We start from the raw sequence: 22,843 nt of genomic DNA, 5'->3' as shown, positions 1-22,843 counted from the left end.
GAGAGAGAGAGAGAGAAAATACTGTCACTTGCAGAGCATCTCCTCAAAAGTGGGAGGTTACCACAAATTGAGCTTGGTTTGGAAGATACTTGTGCATTTAATACACTTGTAACACACATAATCAACTCTTCCGACTATAACCAAGTAGCATGAAACAACCAAATCTAGATATTTTGTGCGGCTGCATTGTGAAACACATGTAAAGTCTAGAAGAGTTCTAAACCCAAGCTATTCCTTTCGGTTTGATCGGGGGTTAACGCTGCTACCTTGTCAAGAGCGCAGGGCCACAGGAACTCATCGTTTCCTAGTCAGTTTCCCCAACTGTTCCGCGACGGACCCTGCAGGGTGACGCAATTACTTTTTGAATCACCCCTTCAGACTACAAATGCATCCCTTGAGGCGAACGTATTCCCAGACATACACCCAGTCATAAAACCAGCCACGTCTCAGTCTAGAACGGGTCACGACCTGGGACCCAAGAGTTCCCACCAAACCAGGCGACAGTTGATAAGGCCGTTTCTTTTCAATTCTCTCTATCTTCTTATCTGGTTTATCTGGCTGCAGCTTAGCGAACACCACCACCTCATCTTTCCTTTCACGTCCTCACTGATCGAGGTGACACGTTGCACAATGAGGGCTCATATAAATTCATGAACTGCCTCACAATAGGTAACACAATTGCTTGCGCACATTCAAAACAATGATTGCTGCGTCCACGTCTTTTGACTAGAGCTGCACAATGACGGCTAATGAAAACAATTATTCTTTTTACTCTCAATTATTAGCCCCGACCGTTTGTGAAACAGCATCATTTTCAAGTACTTTTGCGAAATCGTCTTTCCCATTTTCAGCTGCAATGATCAGCCTACAGGCCGTGTCGAATATTTTGTAACTGAAGATAAAATGGGTAGATAGAACACAAATGAATTATTGTGCAGCCCTATTCCTGACTAATCTGCCCCAAAGTAATTCTTACTCACCTATAGAGGGGAGGGATATCTAACTCTTCACCCTACACAAAGGGATTGAAGAAGCTAAACAAAAGCAGTAGTATCTACCAAAGTTCTAACTCACGTGCTGGAATGAAATAAAACTTAGTTATCATGAAAAACGGATTTGTACACAAAGTAGGTACACAGCTGTTTGAACAAGAACATTACAAATTCTCACACATAACTCACAATCACGGTCAACATAACATATCACAAATTCAATACACATCACAAAAAGACTTGCCGTTGTTTGCTAGTGTGTTTGTGCAGGTAGTTGTGGGTTTTATGTTTCTGTGTGTGTGTGTGTTTGTTTGTGCGTGCGTGTTCTTGTATGTTTTGTGTGTTAATCCTGAGTGAAAGGGTACGTCTATGCACAGGAAGGCAGCGGGGGACTCCCCAGAGGGGCTCAGTGTGCAGGCCCTGTAAGCCCATGTGAATGGGACTGAATTCGCAGGCTCCCCACGGGGACGCATGGCTGATTGAGCTGACAGTCAGTCGCCCATTGACCGATCACTGAGATTAAATGCCAGGCCATCTCCCTCTCTAAAACCACCTGCGGGACAGAGCGAGAGAGAGAGAGAGAGAGAGACACACACACACACACACACAAACAGACAGAGAGACCGACAGAGAGACAGAGGGAGACGTGCAGATACTCACTGTTACTTGTTGCTTCGGTAAAAGGCGCCTTTTGTCCGTTCCAGCCTTTGTTGTCCATCTGTGGTTGATGTAGAGAAGAGGGGAAAAGGGGGAGGTAAGAGAGATGTAGAGCCCTGAACAAACAGCTTCTTCATGCATGTCAGGCAAGTTCCTTCCATACTGTGTGGACCACAAAGAGACGAGCGCTCACAGTAGGGGATGCTTGAAGAGCCTAGTGTCTGTCCAGGCCAGCTACCTAGTTTGGTGGTGGCATGGGGGGGTGGGTGGGTGGGGGGGGCTTTCAATGTTTTCTGTTAAAAAAAAAACCCTCCTATTCAATTTAGGACTATTACAGCAGTCTCTCATACACATTCACACACAAAACCATGTGTGAGATAGAAAAACAAATCATCTCTGACATGTGCGACAGCTGAGAAGATGACATGACTCTACCCCCCACCATGCACGCATGCACACACACAGACAGACAGACAGGCGCACACACACACACACACACACACACACAGCTTCTTCACGTCTCTGGCCTAGATCTCCCCAAATCCCACGGTGGGAATGCAGTGGAACAGGGATCTCAAAATGCCAAACCAGACATAAAGGGGGAAGAGAGAGCAAGAGAGAGAGAGAGAGAGAGAGAGAGAGAGAGAGAGAGAGAGAGAGAGAGAGAGAGAAGTGATCATAAGAAATTGGACCTTCGCTAGCAGCAGTTGTTTGTTCCATAGAGCCTGAGGTTGTCTGAGGATCTTGGCTAGAGAGGTGGGCTGTCCCACTTGGTCTTATAAAGACATCTCCGTAGCTGTCAAGCCAATGCTCGACTACACCTCAGCTACTGACACCATTCTGTCCGACTGTTCTGCCTTAAGCCATTCTGATTAGAGAGGTGCCAGTTATGTGTTACAGAAAGGCAGAAGTTTATTTACCAGAAACCTCTAACTACCAAAGTTAGCAGTTCAGTGAACAAACACACAAAATAAGAAATGCAATGACGCAAGATAAATGTCTTTCATTATGCACCCTTGGATGCTACTTGTCGACACAAGACAGCAGGAGGCTTTTTAACCTGCAACTGTTACCATGCATGGGGGTGGGTTAATGCAATGTACAGTGACTGTGGATCTTGGAGTTATTAATTTCTTGCCCGGCCTTAAAGCCTTTAAACACCGGGGTCTTTTTTTTTTGTGCAGTTAATTCATGTTAATATATTTTTTCAAACTGTTGTTTGTGTCATAAGTACTTTCACACAGAATGTAAATATTATGCAGCGGAAAAGTGATGTAATTTTTTCTGGAACGAGGTCGATTTTCCTGAGCTTTCGCACTGCAAATAAAGGCATCAACCAATCACGTTGACTTCCCAATGACAATGGCGGAACTGTTGACTGTTTGTGTTTGGTAGCGAGGTATCCCCCTTCCTCGCCAACCCAGAACTGGTCGCGGCGCACCGCAACAGAGGAAGTGCACCAAACGGGGGCCAGACCCGCAACCCTAAAGGGAAGAGGAGATCCCCACGTACCGCACCGCCATACCTCAACCCGTGGGTTGAGTCCCCCTCACATCTCACGAATGTACGACAGAAAGCTGGGTTTCTGTCGCAAGTTCGTATCGCTACCGGTATGAATAATTTTGATGTGAAATATTCGCAGGCGAGTATCTTGCATTTTCGTGTCGTTTATTCGTCACGTCCCCGGGGCATAAAGGCCTCTATGATCAGACACATGAGAAATACGTGGTACATGAGCAGTAATTCATATCCATACAAGACAAAAAAGCAGCTAATGTCAGAGCTTTGACTGTTGATAAAACAGGGAGGGTGATACACTGAAGTGAAATAAAGTCTAAAAAAAGGGAAACGCTTTAGACACTAGTTGTAAAATGAAGTGTAACCTTATATGAGTTCAGTGTCAGAGGACGAAATGTTCACACAGTCACACGGAGTCATGCAGAACTACAGTCAGCTGTATGGAGAAGCTATATGCAGCAGCGCATATCTAACTAATGAGCTGTCTTGGGAGAAATTAATACTCCGTAGAGTCTTATGTAACAGCTTTCCCTATTTGAATGTGACCCCTTGGGTCTGAACAGCAATGAGGCGCATAAATATAATAGTGATCAATGGCTGCATGCAGAACACTTGTCAGCTGAAATGAACTGACTAGGTTACACAACAAGACAGCCACATCAGCAGCGATGCTTCTCATGATTAATCTGAGTATCTATTGAGCATTACTAGAATATGAATGTGGCTCTGCATAGGGCTTAAGACTTGACATTGTAAAGACCAAAAAAAAAACAACAACCCTTAAGCGAATGTAATTATCATAACTGTTTTGTCAGCTAGTCATTATTAATAACCATAATCACAATATTAGTATCCCGGAGCTGGGGAGCTGCTCTTTTTGCATCTTACATCAACAACCGAAAGCAATATAAAGCTAAAAAGATGGTTAGTGCAATGTATAGTAAAAAAATATGTAAAACTAGTACAAAACAAAATTAATATGCGGAAGTTATTTAACTTCATAGTCCTAGATCCTAACAGAGCAAAAGGCACGGCTATAAGCTGGCTAAAGAATAAACAGCATGGTGTGTAATGTAGACGGGGCTGACAGCGCTGTACCTCGGTGGGGTTCTGGGGGAGCGTGGAGGCTTTGTATCCTAGCTGAAGCAGCATGGCCTCGGCTGCGTTCCGCTTGGCCACCTTCTTATTGGGACCCGTTCCTGTGGCAACCTCACTATTAACCTTCACCTGCACGTGCACACACATTAAACAGAACACACAGAGATTGATTGCATGACACAGGATCCACATTCAGAGACGGGACAGGGCATTGCTAGTTGCAAAGTTGCAAGCCTCAACACTTTCTTGACGTCGATACACAGTGATGATGGATCACTTGACGTCTCACAGACACCGATGTTAAATGGGATTTCTTCACGACTTTGCACACCGCATTTCTTACTCTCAAAACGTTCATAATCTTTCAGCCCAGAAGACCATTGATAACTTTGCTGGCTTTCCTCTCCGGGCTGTGTGCACAGTGCAATTCACATCACGTCACACAAAGTCGATCCAGCTGAAGTGTTTGTTTTTTCAGTGATCCAGAAACATTGAATCCATCCATGCAGAATGTAAGCAGATATTTGCAAGAGAATATCAGACGCCGTTATGTTATTCAAACAGGCAATTACACTGTACAAATAACATTCCGGGAGCCGGGCTTGTGAATAGCAGAGGCTCAGTGCACTTACTCAAGTGGCCTGGTATGGTCGCTAAGTGCTCCTCTGACAGTCTCAAGCAAGCCACAAGATAGATCACGAAGAAAAGCCTCAATAAATTACTAAAATAAACAAAGCCCTTTTATTTAATAAAAGTAATCAGCCCCTTAAAAGCCATCTGACACAAGACAGAGTTTGCCCTGACTACTGCTGGTGGTGATGGACAAAAGAGTTGAGAACACAGACTCATTTGAGCCCTGCTGCCTACTATGAGAAACAATGTGGAAATTTTAGATGAGAGTGGGCCACACAAAAGGAACACACACAGGAAGGGCCCGGTGCCTGCATAAAAGAGGCATGGAGAATAGGTTTGAGGCTGAATTACTGCCTGACGCTAAGAGAAGCTCTGTTCTACCTATGAAAGAGAGATGGGGATTATGGAGGGAGAAGAGCTCGATTTAGATAGAGGAATAGACAGAGATTGAGACAGACAAGAGGACAATGCCAAAAGGCAGTGAAAGAGACTGGTCAATTTGATAGCAAGTTAGCTGTACCCTGCCAATGGATTGTGTACGTCCATGGATAATGCAGGCCCTCTAATTGTATATGGTTCCCCAGGGGCCACAGAAAAAACCCAGGCAGCTACACCTCATGATATACTAGATATAGATCTACTTCACTGAAGCTATGAAGGAGAAAGAAATGAATAGATAAACAAATAAACAGCCATTTTATTACAACTGCATCAAAAAGTTATAATAATAATGATGATGAAAGTAATAATAATAACTAGTATAATAATGAAATGTATGGCAGGTTACATAAAGCTAATTAGAAGGGGTTTTGGTCCACTTCCATGTTACAGTACCTTGGCAATGTGTACCTTGCAGTATTTGCTTTCACCGAGTCTGCCTTAAAAATGCCACTGTACCTAGATTCAAGGGGTGGCTGGCCTTCTCTTAAGTCTATGCTTCATTGATTGGATTGGCAATAAAACTAAATTACCCATAAGTGAGTCTAGGTTGAAAGGTCAGTGCTCTTGCAAAGCTATGAAATCAAATTCTGTTGATGAAGCCATTCTATAGCCGAGCTCTAGTCTTTCTGTAGGATAGAAAGCTGGCAGCACTTCCTTTACCAGCCATAAAAGCTTGAAATAGCATCTTAATAGCTTAAAACAGTTTGCTGCTCCTTTGGAAAGAACAGAGCTATAAAGATAAATAGTGATCTATTCTGAGATTTAACAGCATGCTATAAACATAAGGAATATTAAACAACTTTCAAATGGTTAAAAGGCCAGAGGGTAAGGTTGGGAGTGGGAAAAGATAAGAGAGATGGGCAGAGAGGGAAAGAGGAGCTGGGAAAAGAGAGGGAGCAGGCCATGATCACAACAGTGCACAAAAGAGAATTTCTATTATTGTTAATCCGTTAAATCCAAAACAAATTATTTATACCCAAAACCTATGACAAGCCTTTTGAAGCGGTAAAAAGGGGAACAAAATCCTTCAACTGATTCCAGGAACTCCACAAAAACCCTCTACAAAACCTACAGACCGGCCTTAATCTGAGTAAAACCTAAAATGTATCAATTTGTAGTACTTTTGCCATTATGTTTTACGACTGCATAACATGAACAGTGTCCAAACCGTTCAGTAAGCCGTGGGATAGAACAAGCACTGATCTCGTGTGCTCTTGTAAAACAATTTTGGTGTATGGATTAAAGAAGGAGTCTACCCGATGTGGCGCTGACTTCAGCTCCCCATTATTACAATGGGGCCATTTCTATTAAGTGTACACATCTGGTTCTGTCAGGCAAGTGATCAATGATGGGTTGAGGAGACCCAGACACTTCTCTGATGAGGCAACACCAAAAAGAAATATCGGTTTGTCCACAGCTTTGTCTTTTACACTGTCCACCTCTGGGTCTGAGCCAATGCTGATCTCATACCCATTTCTGAGCGATCCTCTTCTCTGCCCCACATCCATCTCACAACCCCAATCTCAATACCTAGGCTCTACTTTCAAATTAATTAATTCTGTACTTGTTCCAACAGACTACAAAATCAATTTTCTGCATCTTGAAGCCCCCAAAGCAATTTAAAATCTCAATTAAAGGAGGTGGAACAAGTAAAAAGTAGCAAAGAGAAACAGTTGATTTATGCCATTTTATTAAGACACAGCTTCACAGCCCAATTCTGCTTCACCTGCTGTGCATCTTCACCTAAACCAAAGTTTGATGTGGACTGGAACTATTGGTGACAGTTCAACAACACTGAGACGGACTGTTTTCACATCACAGTTAGGTACATCACTGGGGAAGGGCTGTAAATCTCTCTCCAAAGCCAAATCAGAGTTTTGTCCTGCCCAATTCTTCCAGAGATGAATGTAACCTATCTGGATGGATGTAGCATATCTGCTCATCTCCCCTCAACTTTGAGCCAAAATGTTTGATGATCTCTTGCAGCAAAGGGTACTCGGCCATTTACCCTTTTCAAACTGATTCACCCTTAACCCTATGTCATACTCTGTCTCTCCATCCATCCCTCCTTTTTTTCCTGAGCCTACCTTACCCACACCTCTCCATCTGTCTATCCTTTGCTCTATCTCACTCCACCTATAAATCCATCTCCATCCCTCCATCCCCATTTGTACCTGCATGATGAATTCACGGCGCCGAGGCATGCCCCTCTCAGACAACAACACATACTCAGGCTCCTTCTCCTTCTTGGCCTGCTGGATCTGAGCCAGCCGGCTGATAGGATTCATGCCCTGGCCATAGTCTGGTCCTGTCTGGAGATGGAAAGAGCAAAGAGATGCCATCAGTTCCAATCATCAAATCTCCATTTGTCATAAAGTCACAGTTACCCACTATCTATGGACCATAACTGTTATATGCCATCATCACCTGCAAAAAAAGATATCCAATGTGTGTGTGTGTGTGTGTGTGTGTGTGTGTGTGTGTGTGTGTATCACATGGTAGTAAACAATGCATGGGCCAGAAATAGCTGAGAGGAAATGTACACAAAAACAGATATCTACCAGAAAATAAAGCCATGGGTTTCCATGTAAATCAAGTGTCTTTAAATCATTATTGAGTTTAAAGCTAAAAAAAAAAAGACAGATTTTTGCTAGTCTGCTGCGCCACATACCCACACCTATCCATACTTGTCTTGTTTTCTGACAATAATGTCTTTAAAATAACAGGAATTGAAAAAGTTGCAATGGTGAGATATTAATATGTACATCATGTGTGTTCAGTTCTGCTGGGCGAGAAACCACAGCACAACTGTACACAACTGTAAATCCCGGCCTGGTGCCGTCAGTCATTTAACCTTGAGGATCGTCTTGGGCCGTTTCTTGTAGTGTGTCTTGGGTTTCTCCACTACGGGGATGAAAGGAAGCTTCTTCAGGTCCTGCAAGATGGAGAGAGCAGCGCGCTTCTTGGACAACTTCTTGCTGTTGCCCTCGCCCTCGGCAGAGAACTCCCCCACAGTAACACGGGTCAGGAAGCTCTTCATGTGGGGAGGGCCACTCTCCTTCAGGACCTGCCGGAGAGAGACATGTTGAACTTGAGGCCCTACAAGAAACAGCCAGTGAGAGGCATGCCAGGGAGGTGTGTTTGTGCACAGATGGCCTCGCATGCATGTATCGCCAAACTACTTTGTATGTACAAAACGTGTGCGGTTCAGAGTCAGAGCGGTGTGTGTCTACTTTGCAGGCAGTGGCACCAGGTGGCCTTAACATCTGCTCTCAATGGTTGCAGGGGCTACCCACCCGTATGCATGTATGTAACTCATGTGCAAATACTCACACACAAGCTGGCGTACACATGCACACACACTAAAAGCAACATGTTCCTAAATGACAAGTCTCTTGTGATGAAGGGTCGGTTTCCCCCCCCCTAGCCTCTGGTCACCTGGGAGACCTAAAACAAACACCGGCTGGCATTAGGTCATGCTTCTGCAATCATATCCACTTCACGTGAAGCCCGAGAACATGGTCTGTGCATGCATGTGTGTGTGTGTGTGTGCCTGCGTGCGTAGTTGGGGTCCTCCCCTACTTTATCCCTGGGTATACACTTGAGGAGGAATTAGCTTTCACACATTTATTTTGTCTTCCCAAAATGTTAAAAGTTGTTATCTCACATCAAGTCTCGGACTTCCCTGCTGTAGGTAGTGTTTAAACCTCATAATCTCTCTTTCCCACTCTCTCTCTCTCTCAACTTAATTTGCAGAGCAGAGCACAAATTGCAGCAATATGTTGCAATCTAGAGACAGTTCTGAACCCGGTGACTTGTTTTAAAAATTAGCTGATTAACACAGCCTTGAGCATTCCTCCGATATCTCTAAGAGCACGGCCCAACGCTTTTGAGACCGTGAGAAGAAAAGAAAAGAAAAGAAAAGAAAAGTACACATAAAAACACATCTGCTTACATGTCCTGCTTTCTTTGCCACACATGTCCCCACTTCTGGGACCAATTGTGTTGTTAACATGCTGTCTCTTAACACCAGCAGCCACATAAATGCGTAAGAAAGAGAAGCATTGTTACAAAATAACTCTTCTGTGAACAAGTGTATCTTAGACTCTATTAGGCTTGTATGTCGGCGGGAGGTTGCTTATAAGCTTGCATATGGGTGGGAGGTTGAGCGGCTGGTGTTCTGGTGTAGTCAAAACAACTTGGAGACAAACATGCTCAAGACTGTGGAGATCATTGCTCCCCCTCACAATATCCAACAGCCTTGTGTCAACTGCGGAGACCTTCAAGTTTCTGGGAACTACCATTTCCAAAGACCCGAAGTGGGAGACCAACTTCAACTCCATTCTCAAAAAGGCCCAGCAGAGGATGTTCTTTCTGCAGCAACCGAGGAGCTCTGGTCTGCTACAGGAGCTGTTGAGCCAGTTCTACACCACTGCAGTCATTGGAGCTGTCCTGTGCACATCCATCATGCTTGTTAGGAGCAGCAACAAAACAGGATAGGAACAGACTGCAGCAAACAGTAAGGACAGCAGAAAAATCATTGGCACTCCCCCTGCCTACCCTGCAGGACTTGCACACCTCTAGAGCAAAGAAACGGGTGGGCAGAATCGGCACAGAACCCCCCCCCCCCCCCACACACACACACCCAGGGCACAGTTTGTTTGAACTCTTACCCTCTGGCAAGCACTAAAGAGCAATGTGCACCAAAACCACCAGACATAGGAACAGTTTTTTCCCCCCACAGGCCTTCTCTCTCATGAACACTTAACAGCATGGTGCAATAATGGACACTTATTATGTAAACATGACACTTTTTAATCAGCCCCTTCTGGCAAGATGTCTCACCTACATATCTACGATGTGCACTGCCTCTTTAAACCAGATGTGCAATACAATCTTTGGGCAATACAAATGTACAATTGTAAATAAACATTCAACTGCTGTATACTGGCTGCAATTATTGCCGTTATTGTGGTTGTAACATAGGTATATAATATTGCATGTAGTTGTGAGGAGGATGGTAGATGAAAATATATACATATATACTTCTGGTACGTAAGATAATATCATGTAATATGGTGGGAGTATATAGCATTGTATATGGGCATGATGGGTTGTGGAGTCATGATATGGTACATGGTATAGTGTATGGGCAATATAGTATATAAGCAATATGGTATAATATATGGGCACAGGTTGTCGATTAATCAACCATAACAAATGTCTGTATGGTAACGCCATACCTGTTGTGCATACATGCTTGCGTCCAATGTCCTGTTGTTGCTCCATTTATTTCTTCCGTTTTTCTTTTCTTTTTTGTTCGTTTCCTTTTTTTGTGTGTTTGTGAGTGATATCTGCAAGTGCTAGAAGTTATTGTGTACCGGAGTCAAATTCCTCAGTTGGCCAATGACGTTGATTCTGATTTTGATTAGTGAGTAAAATACAGAGGGACTGGGGGGGGGGGCAAGAACTGAAGCCTCTTCATGTAAACATGTACTTATAAAGAGACAAAATCTGGGTTGAGTTGAATATATGGCCAGTAGCTCTGTTGTCACCACACAACATGGAATCACCACTACAATAGCCTGTTGTACAAAACAGGCTACTTTAAGCATATAAAACAGCATTGTTATGGTTACATTTTTACTGTGGGCAGAAGTCCAATATTTGTCCTATGGGTTACCCTTAGCTTTACACCCATTAGCATGAAATTGATACTTTACCCAACTAAGACATCTCTGTTTTTCGCTGACACTGGCCCTGTGATCTTGTTGTCAATGCACTTGTTGACCTGTCAGTTTTCCTGCCTGATATATTCAATGAGTCAAGCCAGTCCAATCCAGTCCAAACCAATGAATACCAACATACCAAGCATGTGCAAGGATTTGTATCATAGCTAAGGCTTAGCAGAGAAATAGTCATTCGAGCCAACAGTCAAACTCCCTCCTGCCCAGGGGATCCTCTCTGGTCTTGCTCATCGCTTGGAGGAGGAAATACAACATGGCAGCTCCCCATACATTGCTACATTCCACGGGACTGTATGCAGCCCCCTGCAGAGCTCCTGACTCATATGGTACTGTACATCATTGGCTTATGTTCAGAACAGTTCATGTCACTAGCGTAATAAGCAAATAAGAGCCGTTAACGGATTGTCAGGCTGTATGTGTGAGGATGTGGTTGGTGTTTGGTTACAACCAGGAGCCTGTGGTCTCTGAAGATGTTCTGGGGAATAATGGGAGGTGGAGGACAGGGTGAGGTATCCTAAGCTCTTCAGCTGTCCTCAGATTCGCAGCTGTTTCTCCCACTCTTACTCAGTTGCTAACTCAAATGCTCATTCTGTCCGCCGCCGCCTCCTCCATCAGAGCTCTTGCAACGTGTCTTTGAGCTGGTTTAACAAGAGTGATGGAGTTTTACTGTAATCCCGCCAAGCATTCAAAACTACCTCACCAGTGAATGGAATGAAAGGTTGGAAGGCTCATCTCCACACACACATGCACACGCACAAACACGTACGTATTTTCATTTATGAAAAAATATGCATCTCCTTTCTTCTGCCCTTATTAAGATACATTCCTGTGGAGCTGAATGAGCTCCGGCCTTGGACTGCTGGTGCAGGTTCACAGACAAACACAAGAGGTAACGTTGAGTCCGTCATTGAACTTACAATGTTAATGACAAATGACGAGTTGCACACATACCGACGGGACTCCCATGTGAAGCCTGGAGTCAACACATGCAGTTGTTTGTGCGACGAGAGAAATCAAATGTATCCCGTACAGGTGTGGCAGAGCTCATACTTGAAAACCGAGCGTGTGAGAGCGAGTGTGTGCTTGTGCACATGGGACACACACTCTTGGCCCTGGATGGCGGCAGACAAGCTGCAGTCAGCCTCCTGGCAGACGACACGGGATCCTCGCCACACTGATGGGATTTCAGCACCTTTTTTCATTTGTGTGCGTGCAATGCACACACACACACACACACACACACACACACACACACACACGTCGCCTGTCCTGTCTGATGACAAGTATCAGGTTGTCCACAGGAAATGCTAAGTAATTCAATGTTGATTTTGTCTCCCCTTTTCTCCTCATCTGTTCATTTCCTCCCTCCTCTTCCTCCCCTGTGAGGCCCTCTCTCCAGCTTCTCAGGAGGACATCAATACCCTGGCCAAGGATCCGTGCGTGCGAGACCACAGGTACTCTGAAGAGGAAGCTATGGGAGCAGGGTGGGACAATGATGGGGACTGGTAAAGGAGAGAAAGGCTCTTTTGTGATGAGTGTCGGACGGACAGGCCCTGGGGGGAAACTGCTTGTTGTACGAGATGGGTGGTTCTTGGCCTGGACGCTCCTCTCTTGTGTCCTCCTTGGAAAAGGAGCCTCTGATCCAACACACAAGCTGTGATTTATAGATTGGTTCCTCTTTGATGCTGACATCTGTTTGATATCGCCTGACAGGGGGGGATTAAGTTAGCCAGCTCTCTCTCAGGGTGGTGGTGACCCTCCTCATCGTGGAGAGTCACCACCATGTAGCCGGGTGGGGGGCAGCGAACATTCACTGCAGAAACTCAAGGGTAATTTCATAGTCCAGTAAGAGCATGGGCTGGGATGATTCGAACAAACGGGCTATTGTGAAAGAGGTGGCCATCTATGCTCTTGGTGGTGTGAGTGAGTGTGCGAGTGTTGTATGAGTTTGACAGTTATTGGGAGTGAAGGATGCCATTTCCTCTCAAAGCATCAGAGGAGAGCACAGTAGAGGGAATGGGGCAAGGCAGATTTGGGGATCAGGCTAAACTCTGGCAGATGAGTTAGAATGCCCCACATGTGTAAGTAGAGACCTGGAGAGACGCGTTGCGCAATTTGCAGTTGGGGTTTAGGCCGCAGAGCTGTAGCAGTGAGCGCATATTGCATGCAATACAGTGATTGAGGATCTATTAGGATCTGCAAGGCGGCTGTCAGTGGTAAGCGGGGTGGTGGAGGGTGTTGAGGGATGCCATGCCAGCAGCATGAGAGCAGATGAGTGGATGATTGCCTTGCATGCTTGGTCTTTAGACTACGTTTTTGGCCATAGCATAGGAAAATACTGTACGTACAAATTTCCTGCTACATTCTACAGAGACATACATGACAACACTCAACAACCGACATCCTCAACCAATTTTTCTTTGTATAAAAGTAAAATGAGAACTAATGTCCACCACACCTGCCTCCACCTCCCTTTTTAACTCTGAGCTCTCGAGCAAAAGGCCATACTAACCAAGTCAAACACCGCAATCATTTTCGCCTGAGGCAGACAATTCATATTCCCTGAAAAGCCCTGATAAGAGAGAGAGAGGGAGAGATAGACAGAAATCCGGATAGATAGATATAGAGGGAGATAGTAGAGGGAGATAGAAGTAAAGAGAGAGAGAAAGAGAAAACAAGAGTCTTGATGTGCTGTTCATCAAGCAATAATGATTGAGAGCAAGACAGCGGACAGAAGAGACAGTTGGTGGAATGTGGCTGCGGTCTGCTCCTAAAACCACCACTCCCAGCTTCCAATTTGGTTGGAGTGAAAATAAAAGCCACATAATCGCTGACAGTGATAAAGACATGACAGATAATGAATCACATCGGTCCATATTTAGCTGGCTAAGATCATTAATCAGTTTCAGGACGGATAGCCATGTCATGCTCCGACGGGCAAATGTGCATCGAACCAAGGAGGAGGGGGACATTAAAAAGCGAGGATTTTTGGGCTTCCTCGATAATATCCCAGTGTTGTGTAAACTCTCATTAGTGAGAAAAGTCAGAGTGGCAGGAGTCTCTCTGCTTTCCTTCCTTCCTTCCCTCCATGCACAAGCCAACACGCAACCTCCACCCTCTCTCTCTGTGATTTTTGGTAGTGATGGAAGAGATTGAATGGAGGAAGGGAGGGGGTTTGCAGAGTAAACTGAGCCTCCCCTTGTTTTTGGCACCTTGCGGAGTAGAGAAGAAGCAGGGGGAGGCAGGATGAGTCAGCTGAGATATGGTGGAAGCCAAGGAGAGCAAAACCAGCGGGTCATCTGAGGATATGCCGCACTACCTCATCCACTTACAAACACGGGAGCAGCAGGAGCATAACCATCAGAGGAGCGGCCGTCTGAATCCTTGGACCATCTGGGAAAATCTGGGTGGGTATGGTGAATAAGAGACACTCTCCCCTTGCTCAAAAACCAAAGGCAAGATTCCCTTAAGCAAGTCGGACAGCCCTTGACACCAAAAGTTAAAGGCTGAGGTTGTTATGGGATTTCCCCAGTAATCCATGTGTCTATGTATGTTTGTATGCAGCCCCTTGTCAGCCCAAAAACTTGAAGTCTCTTTCTGTAAATAAGACCTCTCAACTTGCTCAGTTAAAGAACAGTCAAAAACAAATAGGCAGACTGAGGAATAGAATTCCGAAGTCTTCATAAATACAGTTTCGTGGTACAGTATATTAGACTGATTATTAAGGGATTTTCCATTGACTCCGCTTTGTGGTTGCAGTTTCAACTCGGGGAGCAAAAAGGACGAGGGCTTTATCAATTGAGCATCCATGCGACCACAACAAGAGACTATTCAAATAATTCCAAAAATGTACCACATATAACTATATGAATTTTCCCAAACCCCAAAAGAATTTCCCAAGTGCGAAATTTCACCTTGCTGGAAGTGACACAGATGGGAAAACTCCCTTAAAATGATAAAAAGTACATGTATCATCCAGGAGCACAGTAGTAATAGTCTGACTACTCCATCGCGGTTTCCTCCCCCTCACCTGAAGCACTCGGCTGGTTTCGTCCCATGGACGGTCTCACGGCTCAAGTGTTTATATATTTATGAGACTCATCACACTAAAATATTGTGCAGACCCTACTGGATAAAACTTCAACCACCTTAGTCACAAATAAAACAAGGCAAAGTTTCACGTCATGGTGAAAAACACAACAGCAACAAACGATATAAAGTATTTGCATGGATGGGCCCAGGTCTAACGCGTCACCTCTAGGGCTGTCATAATCGGCCAAAAAATGACGTTCGATTATTCCTTCTAATAAAAAAAAAACACATAGGTTCGAACCCATTCAATATATTTTTGCATATCGTGTCCTATAAGAGGGCAAACCAATACAATGAGAGACATAAATACTTGTATAGGTATATTCGTTTCAATGTAAACAGGTCTTTAAAAGATCTGCATACCTACACATCACAAGAGAAACAAATAAAATAATGTCTTGTACCGTAAAACTTCATTTAAAGACCACAGACCTCTCTCTGCACCGTGGTTGGGGCTAGAGTGAGAAATGAGAACGCGCCGTCTCTCGGAGTGAGACGAATGATTCGTAATTGATGTGTTATTCGACTGCCTAATTTTTATATAGATTAGGTAATATTCATACTGGTTTAAATAACTAAAGTATTTCCAAACGGGGCTTCTTAGATTGTTCGGTGTGAAAATCACTCTCTGCGGCCGAGTTGGGTTGTGAGCTCTCTGCCATCTTTACCACACGGTTGTTGTTGAATTATTCGCTCGTTTCAGCTTGACCCAAATTTCTTTGGGGTTTTTTTTTTATCCCCCCACCCCCTATTTTTCTCCCCAATTGTATCCAGCCAATTACCCCACTCTTCCAAGCCTTCCCAGACGCTGCTCTACCCCTTCTGCCGATCCGGGGAGGGCTGCAGACTACCACATGCCTCCTCCGATACATGCGGAGTCGCCAGCCGCTTCTTTTCACCTGACAGTGAGGAGTTTCGCTGGGGGGACGCAGCGTGTGGGAGGATCACGCTATTCCCCCCAGTTCCCCCTCCCCCCTGAACTGGCGCCCTGACCGACCAGAGGAGGTGCTAGTGCAGCGACCAGGACACATACCCACATTCAGCTTCCCACCTGCAGACACGGCCAACTGTGTCTGTAGGGACGCCCGACCAAGCCGGAGGTAACACGGGGATTCGAACCGGTGAACCCCGTGTTGGTAGGCAAAGGTAAATTAAATTTTCAACCAATGAAAGTCATGTTGTGTGATTCCTGTCCGTCCTGCAGCGTATTCAGTGCAGCGGCCAAGGCTCTTGTGAGAATTCGCGAGGCAGACAGCCGCGCGGTAGTGCTGCTTTCCCCCGGCCCCCACAAACAAATATTAATTTTCATACTCGAATGTGATTTTTTTTATATATTTGAATTTGGACTGTTCATTGACAGCCCTGATCACCGTTGTCATGTCTTCTCACCTCGAAATTGACAGCCATGTTCCTCTTGAGGGCAATCTCGTAGACCAGGCTGATCTCCGATTTGCTGGCGTCTGTGCCTTCCTCTTGCTCCTCCTTCTCCTCTGGGTTCTGAAACAACAGCAGAGAGACATTAGTGCGTCGTCACATCACGTGTGAGGTTTTAATGTCCGTGTAAGGTGTTATTGTCTGATTAACCAAACCAACACTGTGTGAACAAGGAAACAGAGGACAACTGTAAAATGATTGTTCTGACTAGATAAAGTGGTGGCAGTAGGTTATGTCCCAAAGACTCCCTCACAATGCCACTTTTAATCGTGGCAGAGAAACTCAAAAACTAACAGTTCCCAAGCATCAGGAGATTTCGCTTCCACACAATGCCTGTGAGAAAATGTTGGGATGTGATAAGCCAATGCCGGGAATTACAATAACAGCAATGCAGCCTGTTACAACTCCACACCATCCAACAAATGGCAGAATAATTTTCATGTCCACACTTCCCTACAAAACAACCCTTTCCCCCCCCCCCAAAATAGTTCTCTCAGCTCAGACATGCACGCAAACACACACACACACACACACACACACACACACACACACACACACACACACACACACACACACGAACAAGGTTGATCTCGGCCATTTTGTTTCAAAAAGAAGCCTGTGTGCTTTCTGTCTTCAGTCCTTATCTGATATGGGTTCGAGAACTGAGTATTATAGGATGTGACTTGTGTCTGCTGTTTATAGAGAGCTCACATACATGGGCGTGCACACACACTAGAAGGGTAAAGCCAATAAAATCAGCAATTACTATATGTCATTTCTCTGGTCTAGTCCAGTCCAAATCATTAGTGAACACCAACAGCTCTCTTAATGACAGAAACCAGAGAACCAGGGCTCAAGGCTCTGATGTCATCAGGCTTAACGTCTGGAGCTGCTTCTTGGGCAATGAACTGCAGGATTAGCTTAATGGAAGAAAACCGGGGGAAAGGGATACTTTTACGGCTCCAACCTGACAACATTACAGAAGTATAAAGCTTATTTGGGTATAAAAAAATCTAAAATCTTCAAAACACGCATTTATCATCTACGGAGCAACCCTGGACATTGTCTACGGTGACATCACGAGTTTGAATCTTTCACTCGGTTCTTTTGTGCTTGCTTCTTTGGTGGTTTGTAAATACTGACTGAGCAACCGTAGGAACAACACTTCAAGTTCGCTCAAACCGAGGGGTCCACTTTGAACTGAGCTTCCCCAGAATACGACCTCTACCAGAAAAGTCAATAGATGAGTCAAACAAAATATTCCCGAGCCTGGCCCGATGGAATAGAACCAACAGCCCATGACTTGTGGCTTTTCAGCGCCATTTGTCCATGGGAACACGGAGAGTTGTCTTGATCTTTGTCTTACCCTGTCCTGCTCTTTGTCTGACTCAGTATGGATGGCTGCTGCCCCACCACCCCTCAACCCCCAAGGCTCCGTCCCTCCTAGCCATTTCATTGTGTGATCCAATACGACGCATGATTCATGCTGTGAGATCTCTTGTGTTTCATAGGAGACAGTCACGTGGTACGAGGATCTGCCTTGGCCCATCGGCTGACGGCCCCCATGTTAGTTCTGCATGTTCGCTCCCTGTGCTCTGCTCCGAGTGTGCTGCGGCATACATTATCTGCCCGTCACGTTGTGTGTTTGCATGTGTGTGCATGTGTGTACATGCTGCCCTCTCCAACACATGCAGAGGGAAGTAAGAGAGAGAAGAGAGAGAGAGCGAGATGCAAAAAAAGAATGAAAAGGTTTTCTTTTCTTCTCCATGGGTTGTTTTCACAACATTTGTGATAAATTTTCCTGCTTGTGCTTTTTCTGCTACATTTTTGTGTGTCGGTGAATCCATGTGATTTATAGTTTGGATTCCCCCCCAGTGGTTACGTTGATAAAGTGCTATGTTTGTACGTACATCTGTGTACATGCATGCATCTATGCATGGCCACATGCACAAAGTGGCGTGACAAGAGCAGATTTGTGACCTCCCTGTGACAGTGACATACAGTAGAAGTCTGAATATGGCTCCAGTGCTTATTCAACTTTCAGTTGGATCTGTTGAGCTAACATTCCTTGAAGAAATACCAGTGTACATTATGCATACACCATTGTGTATTTAAGTATGCATTTATCTCCTATGATTATTGTTTCCACATTAAACACTTAAATCTCACCTAATATCATACCATTGAAAATTTGCAAGTTTTGCCATCCACAGTGTGGTTTCACCACTCCTGACCCATAAGCCAATACACCCTTAACTGCAGACATATAGTGTTGATACCAACACGGCACAATGAACAGTGCAGTCTCACCGTGCCTGCATCTCTACTGTGGTTTTAGTCCATTCACTGTTAACTGAACAGGGAGAAAAAAGAAAAGAAAAAAAAAAAACGAGACAAAATCCATGTGTGAGTGTTGTGAAAAACTGTTCCGGATAAAAGGACAGGAAGGATAAAGGGGCTTTTATATGGACGGGACAATCTGATTCCACCAATATAAGCTCTTTATCATTCCCTGCATAACAAATCAGCATGAAAGCTGTCTGCTTCTGCGCTGCTATTCTAACCATCATGACCATCTCTTAGTCCACTTCTGTGTTTCATCTTCCTAAAAGTGCGGCGACCATGTCATTGTTGCATGGCCAAAGGCTACTTGAATCTGATAAAGCAGAATCCCACCTCCTTCAACAACAACAACAACAGAAAATCCAATCCACTGTTAAGTACAGTTTACACGAGTGACAATATGAACTTTGAGACAGGGATTGCGCTGGTTGAACATTATATTAAGAACACAAGTGCTGGGAGCATCATCGGCGTCTGAAGCATTTAGCTTCAGTCTCATTACTCAGTCCTCAGAGGAGGTGCATCTTCTTTGCTTCTCCAAGGTTACATGTTGTTGTTGCTAAGCTCACATGCACACATTCTCATTAGAAAGAGCGTGATGTCTATCTGTGGAGCTCTACAAAACAAAAGGCTGACATGCAAGACCATAGTGTAAGGAACACGATTACCCTGAGGGCGTTCACACATGCCCATGTATGTGTATATGTGTATTTGTCAGTGTGTACACACACACACAGCTAGACACAATGTGCTTCAATTTGTAAAGCAAGACTTGGAAGCAGCAGCTAACAAAGAGCGCATTTATGTACGCTGACGCCACAAGACAGAGGACGAGGCAGGCGAGAGGAGCCAGAGCGTTTTAAATAACTGGCGGTGATGCCAGGCTATGAGAAAATGGGGTAATTTGATTTCCGGTGGGGGATGATAACAACAGTTAATAGCAATGCTTTGGGATGGAGGGGCTTTGGAAGGGTATGGTGACATTGGGACTAGCAGAGAAGAACACAGAATTCCTACTGATGAGTGGGAGGAGAAAATGAGGCCCACTAGGTGCAGGTTACAACTAAGGAAATTATGGGGGAGAAACAGAGAGTCCCCCTATTTTACACTCAAGTACGTATTTGGGGGGCTTTGATGGATTAGGGGTTAATTTGGTGAAAGCTGATGAAACAGACACATTTACTGACAAAGAAAATGGTGCAGAATAACATAAATTTAGCAGAATAACATACATTTGCTGTACCCCCTCTAGGGAGGGGTACAGCAACAGCAAATCCAATCCCTCGACTTTTCATCAAGCAGACAAGTCTTATGAAGTCAAGGGTGACATGGGAAGAGGTCGATTGGGGAGACAGTCATGTGAGGTGAAAACAGTTGGAGGGTGGGAACGGCGCTAGATGGATGAGATGAAACGATCAGAGGATGATTGGAGTAGAGTGACCTTCTAAAGCCAAGTGAATGAGAGAACAACATGTTGGGATGGAAACAGCTCTGCGGAGTGGGGTTAAGCTTGAATAAGGTTGACACACATGTGCATACTTTTGCGTGCTTATGTCTTGGGTGTGTGTGTGTGTGTGTGTGTGCGTGTATTCACACTACAATCAATCACGTATGATTTATGAGGCCTATTGTGAATTTAGTTTTCCAAAATGTGTGTGTTTATTTATGCTTATGCGTGCGTGCATGCATGTGTAGGCGGTTACCGGTGGTGGTCGTTCAGGAATGGGTTCGTTGCGGAGGGCCTGCAGGGCCTTCATGGCAGCGTTGTGTCTAGCCGCCTGGCGGGTGCGTCCCTCGCCTATAAACTCATGACTCCCCACAGACAGCTGCACATAGAAGATCTTAGGAACAGGGTAATGATACCTGAGGTTGGACAAGAGCCAGAAACAGCAAGTGAGAGAACCGGGGTGGGAAGGTGGGAGGGAAAAGGAGCAGGCATAGGAAAGAGAAAAGGAGAGAGCAGGGGGAGACAGAAACAGAGAAAGAAAATGCATGTAAGAAGACATAATGGGAGACGAGAGACAGGGGAAGCGAGACAAAGAAAAATAAGGCTTTGGTTTTCAGGAGGATCATCAAAGCAAAACCAGGACAGTTTGATAGCTGTTCTCAAGTTCCACCGTTAAAGCCTTAGGTCAGCACTCACCTGCTAGGACAGACAAAAACGACGTCTTAGTGGTTACAGCAATTAAAAAAAAAAAAAAAAAAAACATATTTCTGATAACATACCACAACAAATGTCCAATTAGAAGGGAGACAGAACATCAGTAGATTGGATTACAGCTCCTACTATTTGTTCATTCCCGGCTGCTTCAGCCCTGTAAGCAAAGATTTGTCTCTTGCTTACAGAGACAAAAGAAAAACAGAGAGGCTTGGACATTATGAGCCAAGTTATTCATTTTCACACGGGTCCCAAATTAAAGTCCCACCACTTCATCAGGGTCAATTACATCACAAAAGCTTGTTGGCCAGCCGCTTGACTGATGGTTCCCTATTGGATCTGGACGAGGGGACTCTGAACAAAGGGCCGGGACATATATATCCTCTCCTCTTTCTTCTGGGCCTGCACATAGATCCTCTTCTCTTTCTCTGGGCCCTGACAGAACGGGACTGAGCTGTCATGGCCTGGTTCACTGGGCAGATTTAGAGGTCTGTGCGATACCCCCACTGAGCAATGAAGGAGCAAGAGAGAGTTCTGCAATGAGAGAGAGCTAGTCAGGAAACTCACCCGCCACATCATTCTTGCACTCTCTACATTAATTTAAAACTTTTGTTTAAAAAAAAAAAAAAAAAAAAAACAACAACAAAACAATCTCAATTTCCTCTCTCTCTCTCGCCCTGCCAATATTGACGCACAAACACAAGCACAAGCAGTGACTTTATTAAGCAGTGAGAGGTGCAAAACAAGAGCTGGGTTGCATGGAAGGATGTCCTTACCATGCCAGAGTGCATTTTGAGACAGTTCATGTTTTCATGTTTGGTTAAGGCATTTGGCCTTTTGTTTCAAGGATGAAAATCAATAGTCAGCACATGTGGTGGAAGTTTATTTCTCTACATGCCGAGGAAAATTAAAAACAAGCTTCACAGAGTCGCAGCTATGTCTTCCCTCACTATAAATACCACAGCTATTTATTTGCAGCTATTCTAAAACCTCCCATTTGGCGTTATAGCCGTTGTGTTGGCAATATGTGATATGATATCAGATTGAATGCATATGGAGCGATTGGATTAGGGGCACAGGGGCAAGCCATCAGGAAGAAATAAAGAAGAACTCATCTTACAAATAAACTAAACTAAAAATGAGCATTTCCATCAACGTAATGCCGTTACAACTACTTCACGACTGCAGGAAAAGCATGAAGGTAGCAGCAATTAATCATATCTGGCGTATAAGATCCTCTTTAGATACCCACGTCTTCTTCAAAAAATAGTGGCATAATTACTAAAGTACTCAACATGTTGGTTTATAAAAGTGCATTTCACAAAGCAGTTTTCAATTGACTCCATTATGTTCATCGCATCATTTGGTCCCAATCAACTTTAGATTTCCATACCAATCTGAGACACAAGTAGTCACAATTACCCCTGTTCCATTCACATAGGGTAATTGTGATGGGACGAGTGCATGCCAAAAGGGAATTAGTCTAGTGCATACCTCTTAAAAAAAAAAATCCTTCTCAAGCACTGCTTCAGTGACTTTAAAAAGGTCCTGTCGGGTTTAACCCTGCAACTCAAGATCAACAGATGATAAATAACACTATTAAAACGACCCTTTTGTGAAATTAAGAATGTTGTGGCCAAAATACCTTCGGCATTTGATAGGCTCTGGAAATTTCCCAGAATCAATCCACCTCAATGTAACGATTAAAGCCGATTAGAGTTGAAGTCTTT

The 22,843-nt window shown here is 44.5% G+C and overlaps 1 protein-coding gene across 1 annotated transcript in view; it reads right to left on the bottom strand.

The window, feature by feature from the left end:
* stau2 (staufen double-stranded RNA binding protein 2) overlaps positions 1-22,843 on the bottom strand; it is a 94,295-nt gene that overhangs the window by 43,758 nt on the left and 27,694 nt on the right. Inside the window, exons 6-11 of the mRNA XM_056299279.1 lie at positions 20,659-20,818; positions 16,568-16,675; positions 8,194-8,406; positions 7,514-7,651; positions 4,266-4,394; positions 1,653-1,710 (exon numbers count right to left, since the gene is read on the bottom strand). Of these exons, the coding sequence (XP_056155254.1) occupies positions 1,653-1,710; positions 4,266-4,394; positions 7,514-7,651; positions 8,194-8,406; positions 16,568-16,675; positions 20,659-20,818 (806 nt within the window). The remainder of the gene's footprint in view (positions 1-1,652; positions 1,711-4,265; positions 4,395-7,513; positions 7,652-8,193; positions 8,407-16,567; positions 16,676-20,658; positions 20,819-22,843) is intronic.

This window comes from Lampris incognitus, chromosome 19 (assembly GCF_029633865.1).
Source record: "Lampris incognitus isolate fLamInc1 chromosome 19, fLamInc1.hap2, whole genome shotgun sequence".
Lineage (NCBI taxonomy): Eukaryota > Metazoa > Chordata > Actinopteri > Lampriformes > Lampridae > Lampris > Lampris incognitus.
This window is presented reverse-complemented; position numbering and strand designations above follow the sequence as displayed.